General features: G+C 51.9%; 1 protein-coding gene across 1 annotated transcript; it reads left to right on the forward strand.

Moving 5' to 3' along the window:
• Nucleotides 1–858: 858 nt before the first annotated feature.
• On the forward strand, nucleotides 859–10912 carry Sp7 (Sp7 transcription factor). Its single transcript, XM_028874359.2, has 2 exons — nucleotides 859–975; nucleotides 8175–10912. Exons 1-2 carry the CDS (start codon nucleotides 955–957, stop codon nucleotides 9438–9440), a joined length of 1287 nt encoding a protein of 428 aa, XP_028730192.1. The 5' UTR covers nucleotides 859–954; the 3' UTR covers nucleotides 9441–10912.
• Nucleotides 10913–16813: the final 5901 nt, after the last annotated feature.

Here is a 16813-nt window from a genome sequence, read left to right on the forward strand (position 1 = left end):
TGGGTTTGTCGGTGTTCATTCACCACCGTGACAGTCCCCATGTGGGTACCAGTATGTGCGTGTGCATGCATCATCCCTGTGTCTGTCCATGAGTGTGTGTGTCAGTGTGTTCCAGTCTCTCTGTGTGTCGTCCCCAATCCCCCATCCCCCCCCCAGATCTCTAATTAGTGGTTTGGGGTTTGTTCCTTTTCCCTCCTGTTCCTTCCCTCAGCAGAGGAGCGGCGGCGGCGGCGGCGGCGGCGGCAGCCTCAGCAGCGGCGGCAGCAGCAGCGGCAACAGAAGCTGCCGCGCCACTGAGTAGCTGCAAGGACTCGGAGTCAGAGTAGGATTATAGGATTGGATCTGAGTGGGAACAAGAGTGAGCTGGCCTGAGATTGGAGCAGATCCCTCCCAGCGCCCTCGGGCCACCCATTGCCAGCAGTCTTCGCGCCAGAGCTCTTGAGAGGAGACGGGACAGCCAACCCCAGCCTCTCCAGGTACAGATGCTGAGCAGCTCTGGGGGATTGCCCACAGATGCCTATTGGACTTGTGGGGTATGTCGGACACCTGGGTCTACCAACCCTTCCCACCTCTCCCCGTAGCACCCCTAAGGAAGCTGTGACAATTTGCCCATACCCCTGCTCCCCACCCGCTTCCCTGGGCACCCCCTTTTCTCCTGTCCCTCCCAGATCCCTTCTTTGGGGAGCTCAGCAAATGGAGCAGGAAATTTGGACCCTCTGCCTCCCTCTCTCGCCCTCCTCATTGGATCCGGAGTCTTCTCCGCTGGGAAAGCTGTAATTAGAGGGTGGATCCCTACAGACAGAGAGCAGCCCCCCCACCCCCACCCCCCAGTCCCTTCTAACTTTAGATCTCTTCTCTTCTCCCATTCTCCCTCCCTCTCCCCTCTCCCTCTCCCTCTGGCTCCTCGTTCTCTCCATCTGCCTGGCTCCTTGGGACCCGATCCCCAGCCTGAGGATGGCGTCCTCTCTGCTTGAGGTAACTGTTTCCTCCTCTTCCTAGGAAACCAGCTTCGCTCTTCCTGGTCCTAATCCATGCCTACCCCACCCCCTCAGCTCACATAGACAGTGGCTGCAAAGCTGGTCACTTCCAGGGTCCTTCTGATGAGGAGGGGTCCCAGGAGGGGCAGGCAGGGGGCAGAAGCAAAGGGAGGGGGAACGGGGCCAGGGGTCAGAGGGCACTCAAAGAAGGGGGCGTCAGAGAGAATCAGGTAAAAAGAAAGTGAGGACCCCTGAGGTCAGCTAAGCACTAACTGTGAGGAGTGAAAAAAGCAATGGAGAACGGAGGGAGAAGAAATGGACAGTGGGAAACAGGTAGGCTGGCAGCAGATGGTATCTGAGTGAGCATGGAGGAGCCGTCAGCTACAGTTCTTTGGGCTGGGGGGAGTCCCATGTCTAGGGCTCCTTCCTACAGTAAGCAAGATCTGGTCCGGTCTGTGTTGAGGAGGGAGCCTGGCCTGGGAGCTGGTGTGTGGGAGAGGAGGTAGGTTGTGAGAGAGAAGAGGAGCAGCCCTGCCTGTGGGGGGCTGGCCAGGGGAACTGAGCTCAGGCCTGAGAGGGAACCAAGGAGGAGGGTCTGAGGCCGCTTGCCCGGCTCACAAATATTTAGCTTTCAGCCAAAGACAAACTAAGCTCTATTTTGGGAGTGGGAGGCTCCAGAGAGGACTGGGCCACTTCCCCTCCAGGCTTAGGACCCCATCATCCCTTGCCCTCTGGTTCTGAAGATGGAGAGAACTCAGGTACCATATGAATTTAGGATCTTGAGAAATCACTAACTTTGTCAGGGCGTCTGGGGGACCCAAGGCACAGAGCTGGAAAGGGAGGACTCCCAGCCACTCAGAGCCTGAGGTTTCCTGGTCTCTTAGAGCTGTTTCTGTCACCATCTCTAGGCTGCTTTCAGGGTCCCTCTGAAGGAACTTGGGGTGAGATAATCCTCCTTGAATGTCAGTGCCCTCCAGTAGCATCAAATTATCCCTCTTCTTGGGGCCTTCGGAAGACACCATTCTCAGCCTGAAATGGTGGCATACACCTTTAATCCCAACACTTGGGAGGCAGAAGCAGGTGAGTATGAGGCCAACCCGGTCTACATGGAGAGCTCCAGGATAGCCAGAGCTACCTCTAGAGACCCTGTCTCAAAAACAAAACAAACAAAATGAATCTCTGTTCTGGGTGCCCTTACTTAGGTCCAAGGAGTGACGAGTCTTTGGTGATTGACTCATCAGAAAGCCACCTAGCTAAACCTGTGGGAGTGGGGTGTGTGTGTGTGTGTGTGTGTGTGTGTGTGTGTGTGTGTGACTTTTGTGTCCACTGGCCTGTGTATAAGTGTTAAAGTGCCTACATTGCTGACTTTGTGAGTACAGGTGTGTGTGTGTGTGTGTGTGTGTGTGTGTGTGTGTGTGTGTACACACAAGAGTGCACGTGTACTCCTAAACTGGATTATTTTTGTACTTAGTCCAAATGAGGAATGGTATCCGTAAGGGTATGGGATAACGACTTTGTGACTGAGTTTGAGGTAGGGCGGGCCGCACTCTATAAGCAGGTCCCAGATACTGAGATCTACTTGTGGCTGCATTGTGTACAGATTGTTAAATGGCCCTTTCCCCAATTGAATCTAAATTTATTTACTTATTATCATGTCTGTGCATGACTGCGGGCACATATTTTTACTCAACAGACTCTATGTTGAGCCATCAGTGAAACAATGGTTTTGAGGAAGCAGGAGGGAAAAGGTGCATGTAATGAGTCCTGGGTCTGCCCAGGGCAGGGACGGTGTCCTGGGTCTGCCCATCACCCCAGCCTTGCCAGCGTGGCACTAGTGCCTGGGGGAGGGGCAACTCAGAGACTTTCTGGAGAGACACAGACTTGGGGAAGCATTTGGCCATAAGAATGTGTCATGGATCTTAGGCCTGCAGGTCCCCCAGCTCCCTATGAGTAGGCGGTGCCTAACCCAAAGACACACCAGTCTCTCTCTCTCTCTCTCTCTCTCTCTCTCTCTCTCTCTCTCTCTCTCTTTTGAGACAGGGTCTCTCTACATAGTTTTGGCTGTCTTGGAACTTACTACATAGACCAGGCTGGCCTCGAACTCACAGAGACCTGCCTGCCTCTGCCTCCCGAGTGCTGGGGTTAAAGGCCAGCACATAAGGCAGTCTCTCCATTTCTTTTACCTAGTTTTTAGGGTCCTAGGTTTTTTATTCTTCTGTAATGCCCTGGGAATCCCTCTGTCTGGCATGAGTAGCTTCTCCAGAAGTGGGAGGAACCTGAGATTCAGAGAGGGAAGCAGCTGCTGGGGAAGAGACACTTAGTCCAACTGAGAGGGGAGCTGGGGAGGGGAGGGGAGGGGAGAGGAGGGGGAGGGGAGGACACGAGGCATGGAGTTGGGAAGCTTGTATAGAGAGCTAGCTCAGAGCCACAGTGCTTGCTCAGCAGGGATGAGCCCTTGGGTTCAATTCCTAGGATGCCAAAAGATAAAAATAAAATACTCATAATAAAAGAAAATATACTCTTTTTTTTTTTTTTTGGTTTGTTTTTCAAGACAAGATTTCTCTGTGTAGCTCTCTGGCTGTCCTGGAACTCTCTCTGTAGACCAGACTGGCCTTGAACTCACAGAGACCCGCCTGTTTCTGCCTCCCAAGTGCTGGGATTAAAAACATGCTCCACCATTGCCTGGCAAGAAAAATTTTAAAAATTTTATAAAGCTGGGTGAATTAAGAAACTGGGAGAAAGTCAGGAACTAGGGACAGGGGCCTTGGGTGCTCAGCCTCTGTAACTAGTCCCAGCTGTCAGATGTACAGTAAGCGGCGTCTCCATTGTGAGTTACTTGGGGAGAGGGGGGTCCCCTTGCTCCACTTGACATCAAGACAAAAGTGGAGACAGGCTCCTAACGTGAGCTTTGTGTAGAGATCCCTCCCTCGTTCAGTATTTTAAGCCTTTTATTTTGTTTGTTTATTTTCGTTTTTTGAGACAGGGTCTCACTATGTAGACTGTCCTGGAACTCCTTATGTAGATCAGGCTGGCCTCAAACTCCTGGAGACCTGCCTGCTTCTGAGTGCTGGGATCAAGGGCCCTGAGCCAGCACACCTGGCTAAGCCTTTTGTTTCCAAGGGTGGCGGGGCAGGGATGGGGAACAGGGAACCTGGTTTCTACAAGGTAATACATATGATCAGATATATAGGAGCATACGCCCAGAATCCTGAACACTTCACCCCAGCTCTCACAGAGAGCAATCAGCCAGAAAAGGAAACTGAGGGTGTGAGGTGATGGACCCCCAGAGCAGCCCGGGACTTTGCTCTTTCTTTCTGGCTTTCAGGGGCCCCCGTTGGCCCTTGCTCCCCAAAGTCCGGGTCTCATGTCAGCCTAGGGTTGGCTGTCTTCTTTACCCCTCCCTGCCTCCCCACAGCTGGGTGGGGTCCCTGGGCTTGGCTGAGGTCCCTGTGGCCACAGTGTGAGGGCCGGGCAGGCGGGGGACCGCGTCGGCGTTTTTAAAAATAAACCGACCGCAGGGAAGCCACCGGAGCCGGAGCCGAGCAGGGCCGAGCTGGGCAGAGGGGGAGGGGGCAGCAGCTAAGGGGGAGAAGGAGGGAAGAATGGCCTGGTCCGGGGTTTTCTGGGGCCCATCGCCATGGTGGGTTTCTCTTAGGTGGGAAGCGCGTGCCTTCCTCCTCCTCCCGCTTCCTTCTCCCGTCTTTTCCTGTGTTTTCCTTAGCCTTCCTGGCCCAGGATCTCTTTTCACCTCTCCTTTGTTTATTCTGGTTTTCTCGCTCTCCCACCCTTTTGTTTTTAAACTTTCTTGTCCATTTCTGTCTCTTAATGCAAACATCTCCCTCCATGGGCCCCCTTCTCTGTCCCTATGGAGCTTGGCATGGCACAGTGTCCTTTGTGCCCTTGTTTATGCGTCTCCATGTGCCTCTGAGCTCCCATGTTGCCACCCCTCATGCTACGATTTCACTCCTGCCCCACCAGCTCCCGGCCTGAGCCTCCTCTCTGCTTGGGCCATTCCCTTTCTGGGAAAGCCCAGGGGTTTACTGTGGGACAATAAGCAACCGTTTGTTTGGGTGGCTTTTGATGGCTCATATTTGGGAGCCCATAGGATCGACAGACCTCAGAAAGAGAGAGCTGGGCAGGGGTGCAGTGAAGAGGTCGTGATTGCAAACTCCTTCGCTGAAACCTTGAGACACCAGCCTTACCTATAGGACTTGGCGTGGAATCTCACACACATACGTATTGAACCAGGAGCCACCAGGCGGGTCTGAGAACCCTGGATTCTTGCCTTCCTTTGTAAGTTTCATTAGGAAGACACCAGACTATCACACAATTGACCTTCTTCCTTCCTTCCTTCCTTCCTTCCTTCCTTCCTTCCTTCCCTTCTTCCTTCTTCCTTCCTTCCTTCCTTCCTTCCTTCCTTCCTTCCTTCCTTCCTTCCTTCCTTCCTTCCTTTCTTTCTTTCTTTCTTTCTTTCTTTCTTTCTTTCTTCCCTTTCCTCCCTCCCTTCCTTCTTTCCTTCTGTTCTTTCTTCCTTTCCTATTTTTTTTTTTCCTGAGACAGGGTTTCTCTGTAGCTCTTGCTATCCTATCCTGGATCTCACTCTGTAGACCAGGCTGGCCTTGAATTCAGAGATCGGCCTGCCTTTGTCTCCTGAGTGCTGTGTTTAAAGGCATGCGCCACCACAAGTAGTACTTTTTTATTTTTTTATTTTATGCGTATAGGTGTTTTGCCTGCATGGATGTATGCGCTCCACAGTGTTCCTGGTGCCTGTGGAGCCAGAAGAGGGTGTTGGAACTGCCATGTGGGTGCTGGGAACCTAACCCCAGTTCTCTGGAAGAACAATAAGGGCTTTTAACTGCCAAGCCATCCCTCCAGCCCCAATGACTAACTTAAAAAAAATGTTTCACATACATACTTACACACACACACACACACACACACACACACACACACACGTGCACGATAGATAGATAGATAGATAGATAGATAGATGATAGATAAATAGATAGATAGATAGATAGATAGATAGATGATAGATAGAGAGATTATTTATGTGAATGCCATGCCATAGTATGTGTGGAAGTCAGAGGACACCTTGTGGGAGTTCTCTCCTTCTACTGTGTGGGTTCTGGGGGTTGAACTTAGGTCACCAGGCTTGGTAATAAATGCTTTACCCACTGAGCCACCTCACTGGCCCTACAGGGCCAAGCTTTTGAAGAATGTCTTTTATTCTCTCTCTCTCTCTTTGTTTTTTTGTTTGTTTGTTTGTTTTTGTTTTTGTTTTTTAAAGATTTATTTATTTATTATTATACAGCGTTCTGTCTGCATGTGTCCCTGCAGGCCAGAAGAGGGCACCAGATCTCATTACAGATGGTTGTGAGCTACCATGTGTTTGCTGGGAATTGAACTCAGGACCTTTGGAAGAACAAGCAATGCTCTTAACCTCTGAGCCATCTTTCCAGCCCCTTGTTTTTGTTTTTTGATAAGGCAATTTGATTGAACCCAGGGCCTTGTACATACTAGCCAAGGATGATGGAGTGCATTTCTTCCCAAGAGGTTCTGAATCTGACCTAAGGAGGGGTATCATGAGCTCCTGAGGCACGATTGTCGTGAGGGTGGCCAGATTGGTCACAGCAGATTGGTAGGCATTAAGGAGATAACCCTGATTTTTGTTTGTTTGTTTTTCAAGAAAAGGTTTCTCTGTGTAGCCTTGACTGTCCTGGAACTCTTTCAGTAGCCCAGACTGATCTTGAACTCACAGAGATCTGCCTGCCTCTGCCTCCCAGGTGCTGGGATCAAAGTCGTGCGCCACTACCACCTGGCTACCTCTGTGTTTCTTTTCTTTTCTTTTTCTCTGTGTAGCTTTGGATCTCACTCTGTAGCCCAGGCTGGCCTCTACCTCTGTGTTTTCTAAAAGACCTTCCTCAGCCCACTTTCATGTCTTCTTCCATTCGCCGCACGTGCATGGCACGGTGCAGACCAACTCCACGTACCTAGAGGAGTAAGGCTGTGATCCAGCTCCGTCTTGGAGAGTCCTGAGGGCTTTGGACTCTTCCGTTGCCCAGAGGAACACTAGCTAGTACCAAGAAGCAGGAGGTGCCCAATGCCTGCTTGAAAGACATTCTTGCTTCACCACAGTCTCGGCTTGGCTGCAGCCCTGTTCCCTCTCAATGTCCCAGTGTCTCTGCTGTCCTTTCCTCCAGCTTCCCAGCTCCAAAGTCCATGCCAAGAGATTCCTTACCAGGGACATGTGGACTTGACCTCAAGGAGATGAGGCACGGCTCTTTAGTCGGGGGCTGAAGCAGAAACAGGGAACGGAACTGAGGAATTGAGGTGAAGCCAGGAAAATCTGGATTGGGGTCAAATGTGGTCCCCAGTACTGTTGCCTCTCTCTGTCCCCCCCACTGCCTTCTGTGGAGAGGGTACGGGAGGTGTCCATGCTGTGCTCACCCGGCTCATCTCAAAGATTCCTGGATTCAAGTGACCCTCCTGCCTCAGCGTCCTGAGGAGCTAGGCCTTTTTTGTTTGCTTTGGTTTTGGTTTTTCGAGACAGGGTCTCTGTACATAGCCCTGGCTGTCCTGGAACTTACTGTGTAGACAAGGGTATCCTCAAACGCATAGAGATCCTCCTGCCTCTGCTTACAGCATTCAAGCCTAAAGGTATGTGCCACCACACCGGGCCTGTTTGCTTTTGACACAGGGTCTGTGTAGCCTCTTCTAGCCTGGAATTGCTATGTAGCTGAGGATAACCCGAGCCTCTGATTTTTCCTACCTACACCTCCTAAGTGCTAGGATTACGGTGTGAGCTACCACATTCAGACCATGGTCCTCTTTGAGGGGCATCTTTTTTTGAGTCCCTGGCCATGGCTTGGCTTCTGTCTGCTTCAGATCCACTTTTCTAGGTCAGGACAAACCAGCCAGCTCTTCCTCAGAGACCTGTACCCTGTTACTAACTCCACAGGGGCTCTTCCGGGCTGCTGGACCAGAGCATCAGGTTCGGGCCTCTCCTGTCCCTTCATGACTGTCTTAGTTCCGCCCAGGCACATTACTCTTCCCTCTGGTCCGCCTTTCTCTTTCACCTTTCCCTAGCCTCCGTGCTCTGTTCTCCGCGTCTGCGGGTCCCAGTCCGGTAGCTGCGCCCTTGCCCTTCACCCCTCACACCTTCCTCCTAAGCCTTGCTTCTCCCTCTCTCTCCAGGAAGAAGCTCACTATGGCTCCAGTCCCCTGGCCATGCTGACGGCGGCTTGCAGTAAGTTTGGTGGCTCCAGCCCTCTGCGGGACTCAACGGCCCTGGGAAAAGGAAGCACAAAGAAGCCATACTCCGACCTTTCAGCTCCCAAAGCCATGGGGGATGCCTACCCAGCTCCCTTTGCCGGCACCAACGGCCTCCTCTCCCCGGCAGGCAGCCCTCCAGCCTCAGCCTCTGGCTATGCCAATGACTACCCACCCTTTCCTCACTCATTTCCTGGGCCCACTGGCGCCCAGGACCCTGGGTTACTGGTACCCAAGGGGCACGGCTCTTCCGACTGCCTGCCTAGTGTCTACACCTCTCTGGACATGGCGCATCCCTATGGCTCCTGGTACAAGGCAGGCATCCATGCAGGCATCTCACCAGGTCCAGGCAACACACCTACTCCTTGGTGGGACATGCACCCGGGGGGTAACTGGCTAGGTGGAGGGCAGGGCCAGGGTGATGGGCTGCAAGGGACACTGTCCGCAGGCCCTACTCAGCCGCCACTGAACCCCCAGCTGCCTACTTACCCATCTGACTTTGCCCCGCTTAATCCGGCACCCTACCCGGCGCCCCACCTCCTGCAACCAGGGCCCCAGCATGTCCTACCCCAAGATGTCTACAAGCCCAAGGCAGTTGGCAATAGCGGGCAGCTGGAGGGAAGTGGTGCAGGCAAGCCTCCCCGGGGTGCAGGCACCGGGGGCAGCGGTGGGTATGCCGGCAGTGGGGCAGGGCGGTCCACTTGCGACTGCCCCAATTGTCAGGAGCTAGAGCGGCTGGGGGCAGCAGCGGCTGGGCTGCGGAAGAAGCCCATTCACAGCTGCCACATCCCTGGTTGCGGCAAGGTGTACGGCAAGGCTTCACATCTGAAAGCACACTTGCGCTGGCACACTGGCGAGAGGCCTTTCGTCTGCAACTGGCTTTTCTGCGGCAAGAGGTTCACCCGCTCCGACGAGCTGGAGCGCCATGTGCGCACTCACACCCGGGAGAAGAAGTTCACCTGCCTGCTCTGCTCCAAGCGCTTTACCAGGAGCGATCACTTGAGCAAACATCAGCGCACCCACGGGGAACCAGGCCCGGGGCCGCCCCCAAGTGGCCCTAAGGAGCTGGGGGAGGGCCGTAGCGTCGGTGAAGAAGAAGCCAGTCAGCCTCCCCGATCTTCCAACTCGCCTGCACCCCCAGAAAAAGCCCCCGGAGGCAGCCCGGAGCAGAGCAACCTGCTGGAGATCTGAGCTGGGTAGAGGAAGGTCTCCAGCTCCAGAGTCCTCTTGCCAGGTTCTCTTGGTGTGGGGGACCACCGCTGCCCCTCGCCCTTTCCTATGCATGCTGTACTTTGGGGCTCTCTGCCTTCCCCTAGACCTTCCTAGCCTGGTTGTCTCCTTAGCTCGCTTCCCTTTGCCGCGAGTCTTAGGCAAACTCCTCTCAAGCCCTTGCCTGTGTCTAGTCCTGTGCTCTGGCTTCCTGAACTTGTCCCTCCCTGCCCCGCTCACAGCTTCTCTTACTTCCCTCCTGTTTCCCAACCCTATTTGCCACTCCCCCCCCCCGCCCCCCGCAGCTTCAGGCTGTTCCAGACTTCCCCTGGGCTTTCCAGTCCCCTGAGCCTTTTTTTTTTAAACGAACACAATGATGATGATGATAATTTATTGCCCCCTGGTGGTTCTTCATTAGGAAGCCGAGTTAGGGAGATTGGCGTTAGTAACCTGGCTGGGAGCAGAGTGCCGAAGAGGGGCAGACCAAGGGGGATCTGATCCCAAAGATGGGGTGACCCCAGGGTCAGGGAGGCTGCCCCCAGCCTTGAGTACTTACCCCCTATGCACCCAGGAGTAAAGAATAGTAATAATAATAATTCTATTTATCTAAGTTATGATGACGGGTCAGGTAGAGTGAGCTGGGAAGGGGATCCTTTTTTTTTTTGCTAAGGAAATTCTAGTCAAATGCATCTCTGTATAGACAAAACGATAGTGGAGATCTTGTTCATAGATCTCTATCATTGAGGTCTCAGTGTGGTTTCTTTTTCAGTGGAGTTTTTAAAATTGGGTTGTTTGAGTTTATGTGGGTGTCCCTCAGTAAGGTCACTAAGATCCCCAGCCCCCGCCAGAAGCTGTGAAACTCCAAGTCCTACGAAGGGGAGGACTGGACTGTACCCCAGCTCTCTTGACCTCAGGGCAGGTTCTTCCACTAACCCTCTCCTCATCCCCTGTGACCTCATCAGGCTCGTCCCCTGTTGTCATGGTTGTGGAGAACTTGCAGCTGCCATGTTAAAGATGCCCTTTGGGGGACTTTGGTTTGGAGGCGCCCCTTCTGAGAAACAGGTGGGGAAAGGCTTTCTCTGGGATCAAATCCAAGTACATCAAGTATTTATTGAACGCCTACTATGTGCAAGGCCTGGTGCCTAGAAGCCATGAGAAAGAATTTATAGCAGGGCAGAGGTCCCTAATCGGATTTGGGGGTACATCCACAGGCCCCCAGTCTAGGAGTTTCCACTCCATTCCAATGACTTTTAAAAGCCGCTCGTGCCTTTGAATGCCTTTCCTGAGACTATTGGATCTTCCTGTTCTGTCCCCTGCTCCCTCTAGGCCCCGAGACAAAAAGGGTGAAGCCAGTGGAGTCTGGGGGGAGCATCATAACGTCGCTGAAAGGACCATCCCCTTGTGGAGTCTTTCTTTTTTTTTTTTAATTTAATAAATAAAAGTTGGATTTGAAATTGTGTCTGGTGAGAAAAGGGGAAGAGGAAGGAGATGGATGGCCCACGGGACATTTCCTTAGCAAAGCGGAGACTTCCTGTGGGAGATATTTAATCCGGCATGGTTGCATTCACGCTCGAAGTAAAAAAGAAAAAAAAAAAAAAAAAAAAAAAAAAAAAAAAAGCCGGGCGGTGGTGGCACACGCCTTTAATCCCAGCACTTGGGAGGCAGAGCCAGGCTGATCTCTGTGAGTTCGAGGCCAGCCTGGGCTACCAAGTGAGTTCCAGGAAAGGCGCAAAACTACACAGAGAAACCCTGTCTCGAAAAACCAAAAAAGAAAGAAAACTTGGTCGGCCATACTCTCTAATGCAGTTGGGATTTTAGTCGGGAGTGCAGGAAGGCCGAGTCTCCGTCTGTCCGTACCCCCGACCGTGGTCTGGGCAGTGCCCGGGCCGGAGTACCATCAGAACTGTGGTCACGGTATGGATTAGCCGGCAGCGCAGCCCCGGCGTGTCGGCGGTGAGTCCCGGCTGGGCTGACCCGCCTGGCACGTAACCCGCCCCCTGCCCGGGGCCTGCAATCAGTCGTGCCTGCCTCGGAGTGAGCCGGGGAACAAAAGCCACTCTGTGACGGCCGTCCCCGAGCCACAATAGGGCTTTGTGCGGCCCCCGCCCCCAGGGCTCCCCCGCTGGGCTGAGGGGGTGCACGGGGCGCTTCCCCGGGCCGTGGCGCCCGGACCGCCGTCCAGCCCGCCGCCGCCGCCGGAGTGGAGGAGCGGGGACCCGAAGGCGACCCCACCCCGCTCCGCGCGCGCGCGCCTGTGCCCAGGTGCAAGATCCCCAGCCCTCCGGCCCGGCGCGCCGCTTCAAAGGCGCTTTGAAGAAACCCGAGGATGTGTCGCGCGGGCTGGGGGCTGCGTCGAAGGAGACCCGGGAGAGTGGGCAGGACGTGGGGGCGCCGGGGCGCACGCCCGAGGCGGAGGGCCAGGGCGGACCCCGGGCCCCGTGGCGCACAGGACCCCCCAGGGGCTGGCCGTGTCGCCTCCCGGGCTCCGCCTGTCCGGTGCCAGCTCCCGCTCGCCGCAGCCTCGCGGTCCTCCCCTCCCGGGCCCCTCGGCTCCTTTCATCTTCCTAGACTCGGCTTGGGGTTTTGCTGGTTTCTGGGAGATAAAAACCGCCTCAAATAGCGGCGGCGCGCTGCCAGGACAAACAGGGCCGGGCGGACCATGTGCGCCTGGTTACCGGCCCGGGGCGCCCGGCGCAGGAGGGCGAGCGGGCTCAGGCCCGGGCCATGCTTCCCAGACTGTGTGGGGGGCCTCTTAGAAGTCTCCGGCCGCAGCTCCAGCGCTGCCCGGGCTTTCCCGCTCGGGTCGTAGGAGGAGCAGCGGGGAACCTACGGCCAAAGGCTCCCGCCTTAGCGGGTGGGGGCCCCTGGGCCACAGCCGCTGCGTCGCCGGGGCCGTCGCGCCCCCTAGTGAAGTTAGCGGGCGAGCGTGCTAGGCCTGGACTTTGGCCTCTCCTGAACCCGCAAATTGTACAAACGATTTTTAAAAAATGTTAAGTTAGCAGCGTGGAAGCTCAGGAGGGCCGTGCTTGAGCGAGGCCGAGCCGGGACAGAATGGCCCTGTAGCTTCATCCCAGGGCGCGTGCGAGGTTGACTCAGACATGGAGCAGATAACATGACCGGAGGATAAAACGGGGGTGGGGGGCGTCCTCAACCAACGGCGCTGGAAACTGCAGGCAGGGGTGATGATGTCGGGGTAAGGGCTGGGTGGTGATGCGGGTTCAAATAAAAGCAGCCCGCCGTTTGTCTCTGAGCTCCTCGGTCATCCGACAATGTCCATTCCTGTTTTTCTTCAAGCGTGACGGATTGCCCTTCTCTCAGAGAGCTTTCCCAGCCAGGTGCCCCGTTAAGTGACTTCCCAGATGACAGAGATGAACTGGTTTGTCAAGGATTAGCCTGGCTAGTAGGAAAAGAAAACACGATGCATGCATGTAATCCTGGCACTTCGGAGTTTAAGGTCCGCCTGGGCTACAAGGTGTGAAGTCACTTTGGGCTACATACTTAAAAAAAGAAAGAAGAAAGAAAAATTAAAGGTCTGAGCAGAGTTACCCGAGGATTCTCTGGAACTATAATTCTGGGAACCTAGAATCTGCCTTTTTAAAAAAATTCATGGGCTGGAGAAAGAGCACAGTGGTTAAGATTCTTACTACACTTGCAGAGGACTCAGGTTCGATTCCCAGCACCCATATGCAGGCTAACTATAACTCCAGTTTCAGGGGATCCTGCTCCCTTTTCTGCATGCAAGCAAAACATCCACACATATAATAATATTAATAAAAGTAATGTTGATTTTTTTTTGAGACATGACTCTCTATGTAGCCTTAGTTAGCTGTCCTGAATATGTACATGAAGCTGATCTCAAAGTCACAGAAATCTGCCTGCCTCTGCCTCTGGAATGCTGGGATTAAGGATGTGCACTACCATGTCCAGCAAAGTTTTTAAAGATTCATTTTTTTTTAAAAAAAAAAGATCTATTTATTATGTATACAGCGCTGTGTCTACATGGCCAGAAGAGGGCGCCAGATCTCATTACAGATGGTTGTGAGCCACCATGTGGATGCTGGGAATCAAACTTGGGACCTCTGGGAGAGCATCCAGTGCTCTTAACCCCTGAGCCATCTCTCCAGCCCCTATTTATTTCTTAAAGATTTATTTATTACATATACAGTGCTCTGTCTGTATGTATGCCTGAACGCCAGAAGAGGGCACCAGATCTCATTCTAGGTGGTTGTGAGTCACCATGTGGTTGCCGGGAATTGAACTCAGGAACTCTGGAAGAACAGCCAGTGCTCTTAACCTCTGAACCATCTCTCCAGCCCGATTTTATTTATTTATTTTTACTTATATTTATTTATTTATTTTTGTCGGAGCTGAGGACCAAACCCAGGGCCTTGCACTTGCTAGGCAAGCGCTCTACCACTGAGCTAAATCCCCAACCCCTGTTTTTGTTTTTTGAGACAGGGTTTCTCTGTGTAGTTTTGGTGCCTGTGCTGGATCTTGCTCTGTAGACCATGCTGGCCTCGAACTCACAGAGATCCGCCTGCCTCTGCCTCCCAAGTGCCGGGATTAAAGGCATGTGCCACCGCTGCCAGGCTCTTATTTATTTATTTTTGAGATGGGGTCTTCTGTATATGAGGCTAGCTTCTTAAGTTCACTGTGGACAAGCTTGACAATCAAGGTTAACTGTAGCTAGAGTTTTCCTGCTTTGCCCACAGTCAGGACAAATCTTTGTCACCCGCCAGTCCCACAGCCGCTCAGACCCAACCAAGTAAACACAGAGACTTATATTGCTTACAAACTGTATGGCCATGGCAGGCTTCTTGCTAACTGTTCTTATATCTTTTTTTTTTTTTTTTTTTTTTTTTTGATTTTTCGAGACAGGGTTTCTCCGTGTAGCTTTGCGCCTTTCCTGGAACTCACTTGGTAGCCCAGGCTGGCCTCGAACTCACAGAGATCTGCCTGGCTCTGCCTCCCAAGTGCTAGGATTGCCGTGTATGTGCAGGGTCTCTTTCTGAGGCCAGATGAAGGCACCAGACCCCTGGGAGCTTGCGTTCCAGGCAGCTGTGAACTATCCAAGGCAGATGCTGGAAACCAAACATGGGTCCTCTTGAAGAACCACTATAGAGGCTAACTCCCATCTCTGCCTTCACTATTGATTTTAATATGGGTAAAATAATTTACTTTAATAAGTTTTTTTTATGAGTTTTATTATGTATACAGAAGAGGGTGCCAGTTCTCATTACAGATGGTTGTAAGCCACCATGTGGGTGCTGGGAATTGAACTCAGGACCTCTGGAAGAGCAGTCGGTGCTCTTAACCTCTGAGCCATCTCTCCAGCCCCCGGCCAGTTCTTATATCTTAAATTAACCCATTTCTATAAATCTATACCTTGCCACATGGCTCGTGGCTTACCGGCATCTTCACATGCTGCTTATTCTGGCGGCAGCTGGCAGTGACTCCTCCTGCCTTCCTGTTCTTTCTTTTCTCCTCTCTGTTAGTCCCACCTATACTTCCTGCCTAGCCATTGGCCAATCAGTGTTTTATTTATTGACCAATCAGAGCAACACATTTGCCATACAGAACATACCACAGCAGTTAACTAATCACCATTGTCTTTAATTCTCAGCACTGAGGAGGCTGAGGCAGGAAGATCCCAGCAAATTAGAAGTCAGCCTCAGCCTGTTTTGGAAAAAACAAAACAAACATTAATTAAGTACTTAATTGTCACACCTCCCATTCTTCTTTATATTCCAGGTTTAGTTTCATTCTGTAGATTTAAGACAAGGACTTTTGCAGCCAAGGCATAGTATGCTTCAGAGGATAACCCTGGATTCCTGATCTCTAGGTATTTTGTGTGTTTTGTGTTTGTTTGAATCCAGGATGGCTTTGGATTCACAGTGACCTACCTACTTCTGCTTCCTGAGTTCTGGGATTAAAAGCGTGTACCACTAGGCCAGGCTAACAAGTTTTGTTTTTCTTTTTAAAGAGTTATTTATGCTAAGCAGTGGTAACACACACCTTTAATCCCACCACTTGGGAGGCAGAAGCAGGCGGATCTCTGTGAGTTCGAGGCCAGCCTGGGCTACCAAGTGAGTTCCAGGATAGCCAGAGCAGTTACTCAGAGAAACCATATATATATATATATATGTATGTATGTATGTATGTATGTATGTATGTATGTATTTGTGGCTAGAGAGATGTCTCAGTGGCTAGGAGCACTTACTACTCTTGCAGAGGACCTTGGTTCTGTTCCCAGCACCCACATGATGATTCCTAACCATCTGTAACTCCAGTTGCAGGGAGTCCAATGTCTTCTACTGTTCTCCGTGGGCGCTGCATGTATGTGGTACAAATATATACATACAGGCAAAACAGAAACACACATTGAAAAAAAAACTTAATGCCGGGCGGTGGTGGTGCATGCCTTTAATCCCAGCACTCGGGAGGCAGAGGCAGGTGGATCTCTGTGAGTTCGAGGCCAGCCTGGTCTCCAAAGCGAGTTCCAGGAAAGGCGCAAAGCTACACAGAGAAACCCTGTCTCGGAAAAAAAAAAAAGAAAAAAAAAAAAAAAAAAGAAAAAAAAACTTAAGCCCCGAGCCGGGCGTTGGTGGCGCACGCCTTTAATCCCAGCACTTGGGAGGCAGAGCCAGGCGGATCTCTGTGAGTTCGAGGCCAGCCTGGGCTACCAAGTGAGCTCCAGGAAAGGCGCAAAGCTACACAGAGAAACTCTGTCTCGAAAAACCAAAAAAAAAAAAAAAAAAAAAAAAAAAAAACTTAAGCCCCCTTTTAATTTTTTTTAAAAAAGTATTTATGACATGGTTGTTTACATATGGTCCTGGAAATCAAACCCAGGGTTTTGTGCAAGCTAAGCAGTCTGCTGACTAAGTTACATCCCCAGCTCACATCTTTGAATTTATTAAGAGTATCTAGCATTTAGGGGTTGAGAGTGTACCTTGAATGGTAGATTTTGTGATTAGTTAGCTAGCAGAGGCTTTGGGCTTCTTCCCTGGCAATGACAAGTAAATAAATGAATATAAATAAGAAAAGAAAGGTCATTGTCCACAGAACTAGAATTATGGCTAACAACTTCTGAGATTTGTTTAGTTAGCACTTTACAACTTTGTAGACAGCTCCACTTCCAGTATTCTAAATTGTGAAACAACCATATAAAATAGTTATGACTGAAAAGATGGCTCAGCAGTTGAGAGCATTGCTGCTCTTCCAGAGTATCTGAGTTTGACTCTCAGCACCCACATGGCCACTCACAACTGTCCTTAACTCCAGTTCCAGGCTAATCAAGGCCCTCTTTGGGCCTACAGGCACCAGGCATGAATGCAGTACCACCTGAGTGCTGGGGT

The sequence above is a fragment of the Peromyscus leucopus genome, chromosome 20, assembly GCF_004664715.2.
Source record: "Peromyscus leucopus breed LL Stock chromosome 20, UCI_PerLeu_2.1, whole genome shotgun sequence".
NCBI classification, from domain to species: Eukaryota; Metazoa; Chordata; class Mammalia; order Rodentia; family Cricetidae; genus Peromyscus; species Peromyscus leucopus.

Bases quoted from the DNA above. Each gene is read 5' to 3' on its own strand.
- Sp7 (XM_028874359.2), top strand. From the start codon at position 955: ATGGCGTCCTCTCTGCTTGAG. The intron at 976-8,174 runs GTAACTGTTTCC...CTCTCTCTCCAG, and splicing joins TGGCGTCCTCTCTGCTTGAG to GAAGAAGCTCACTATGGCTC.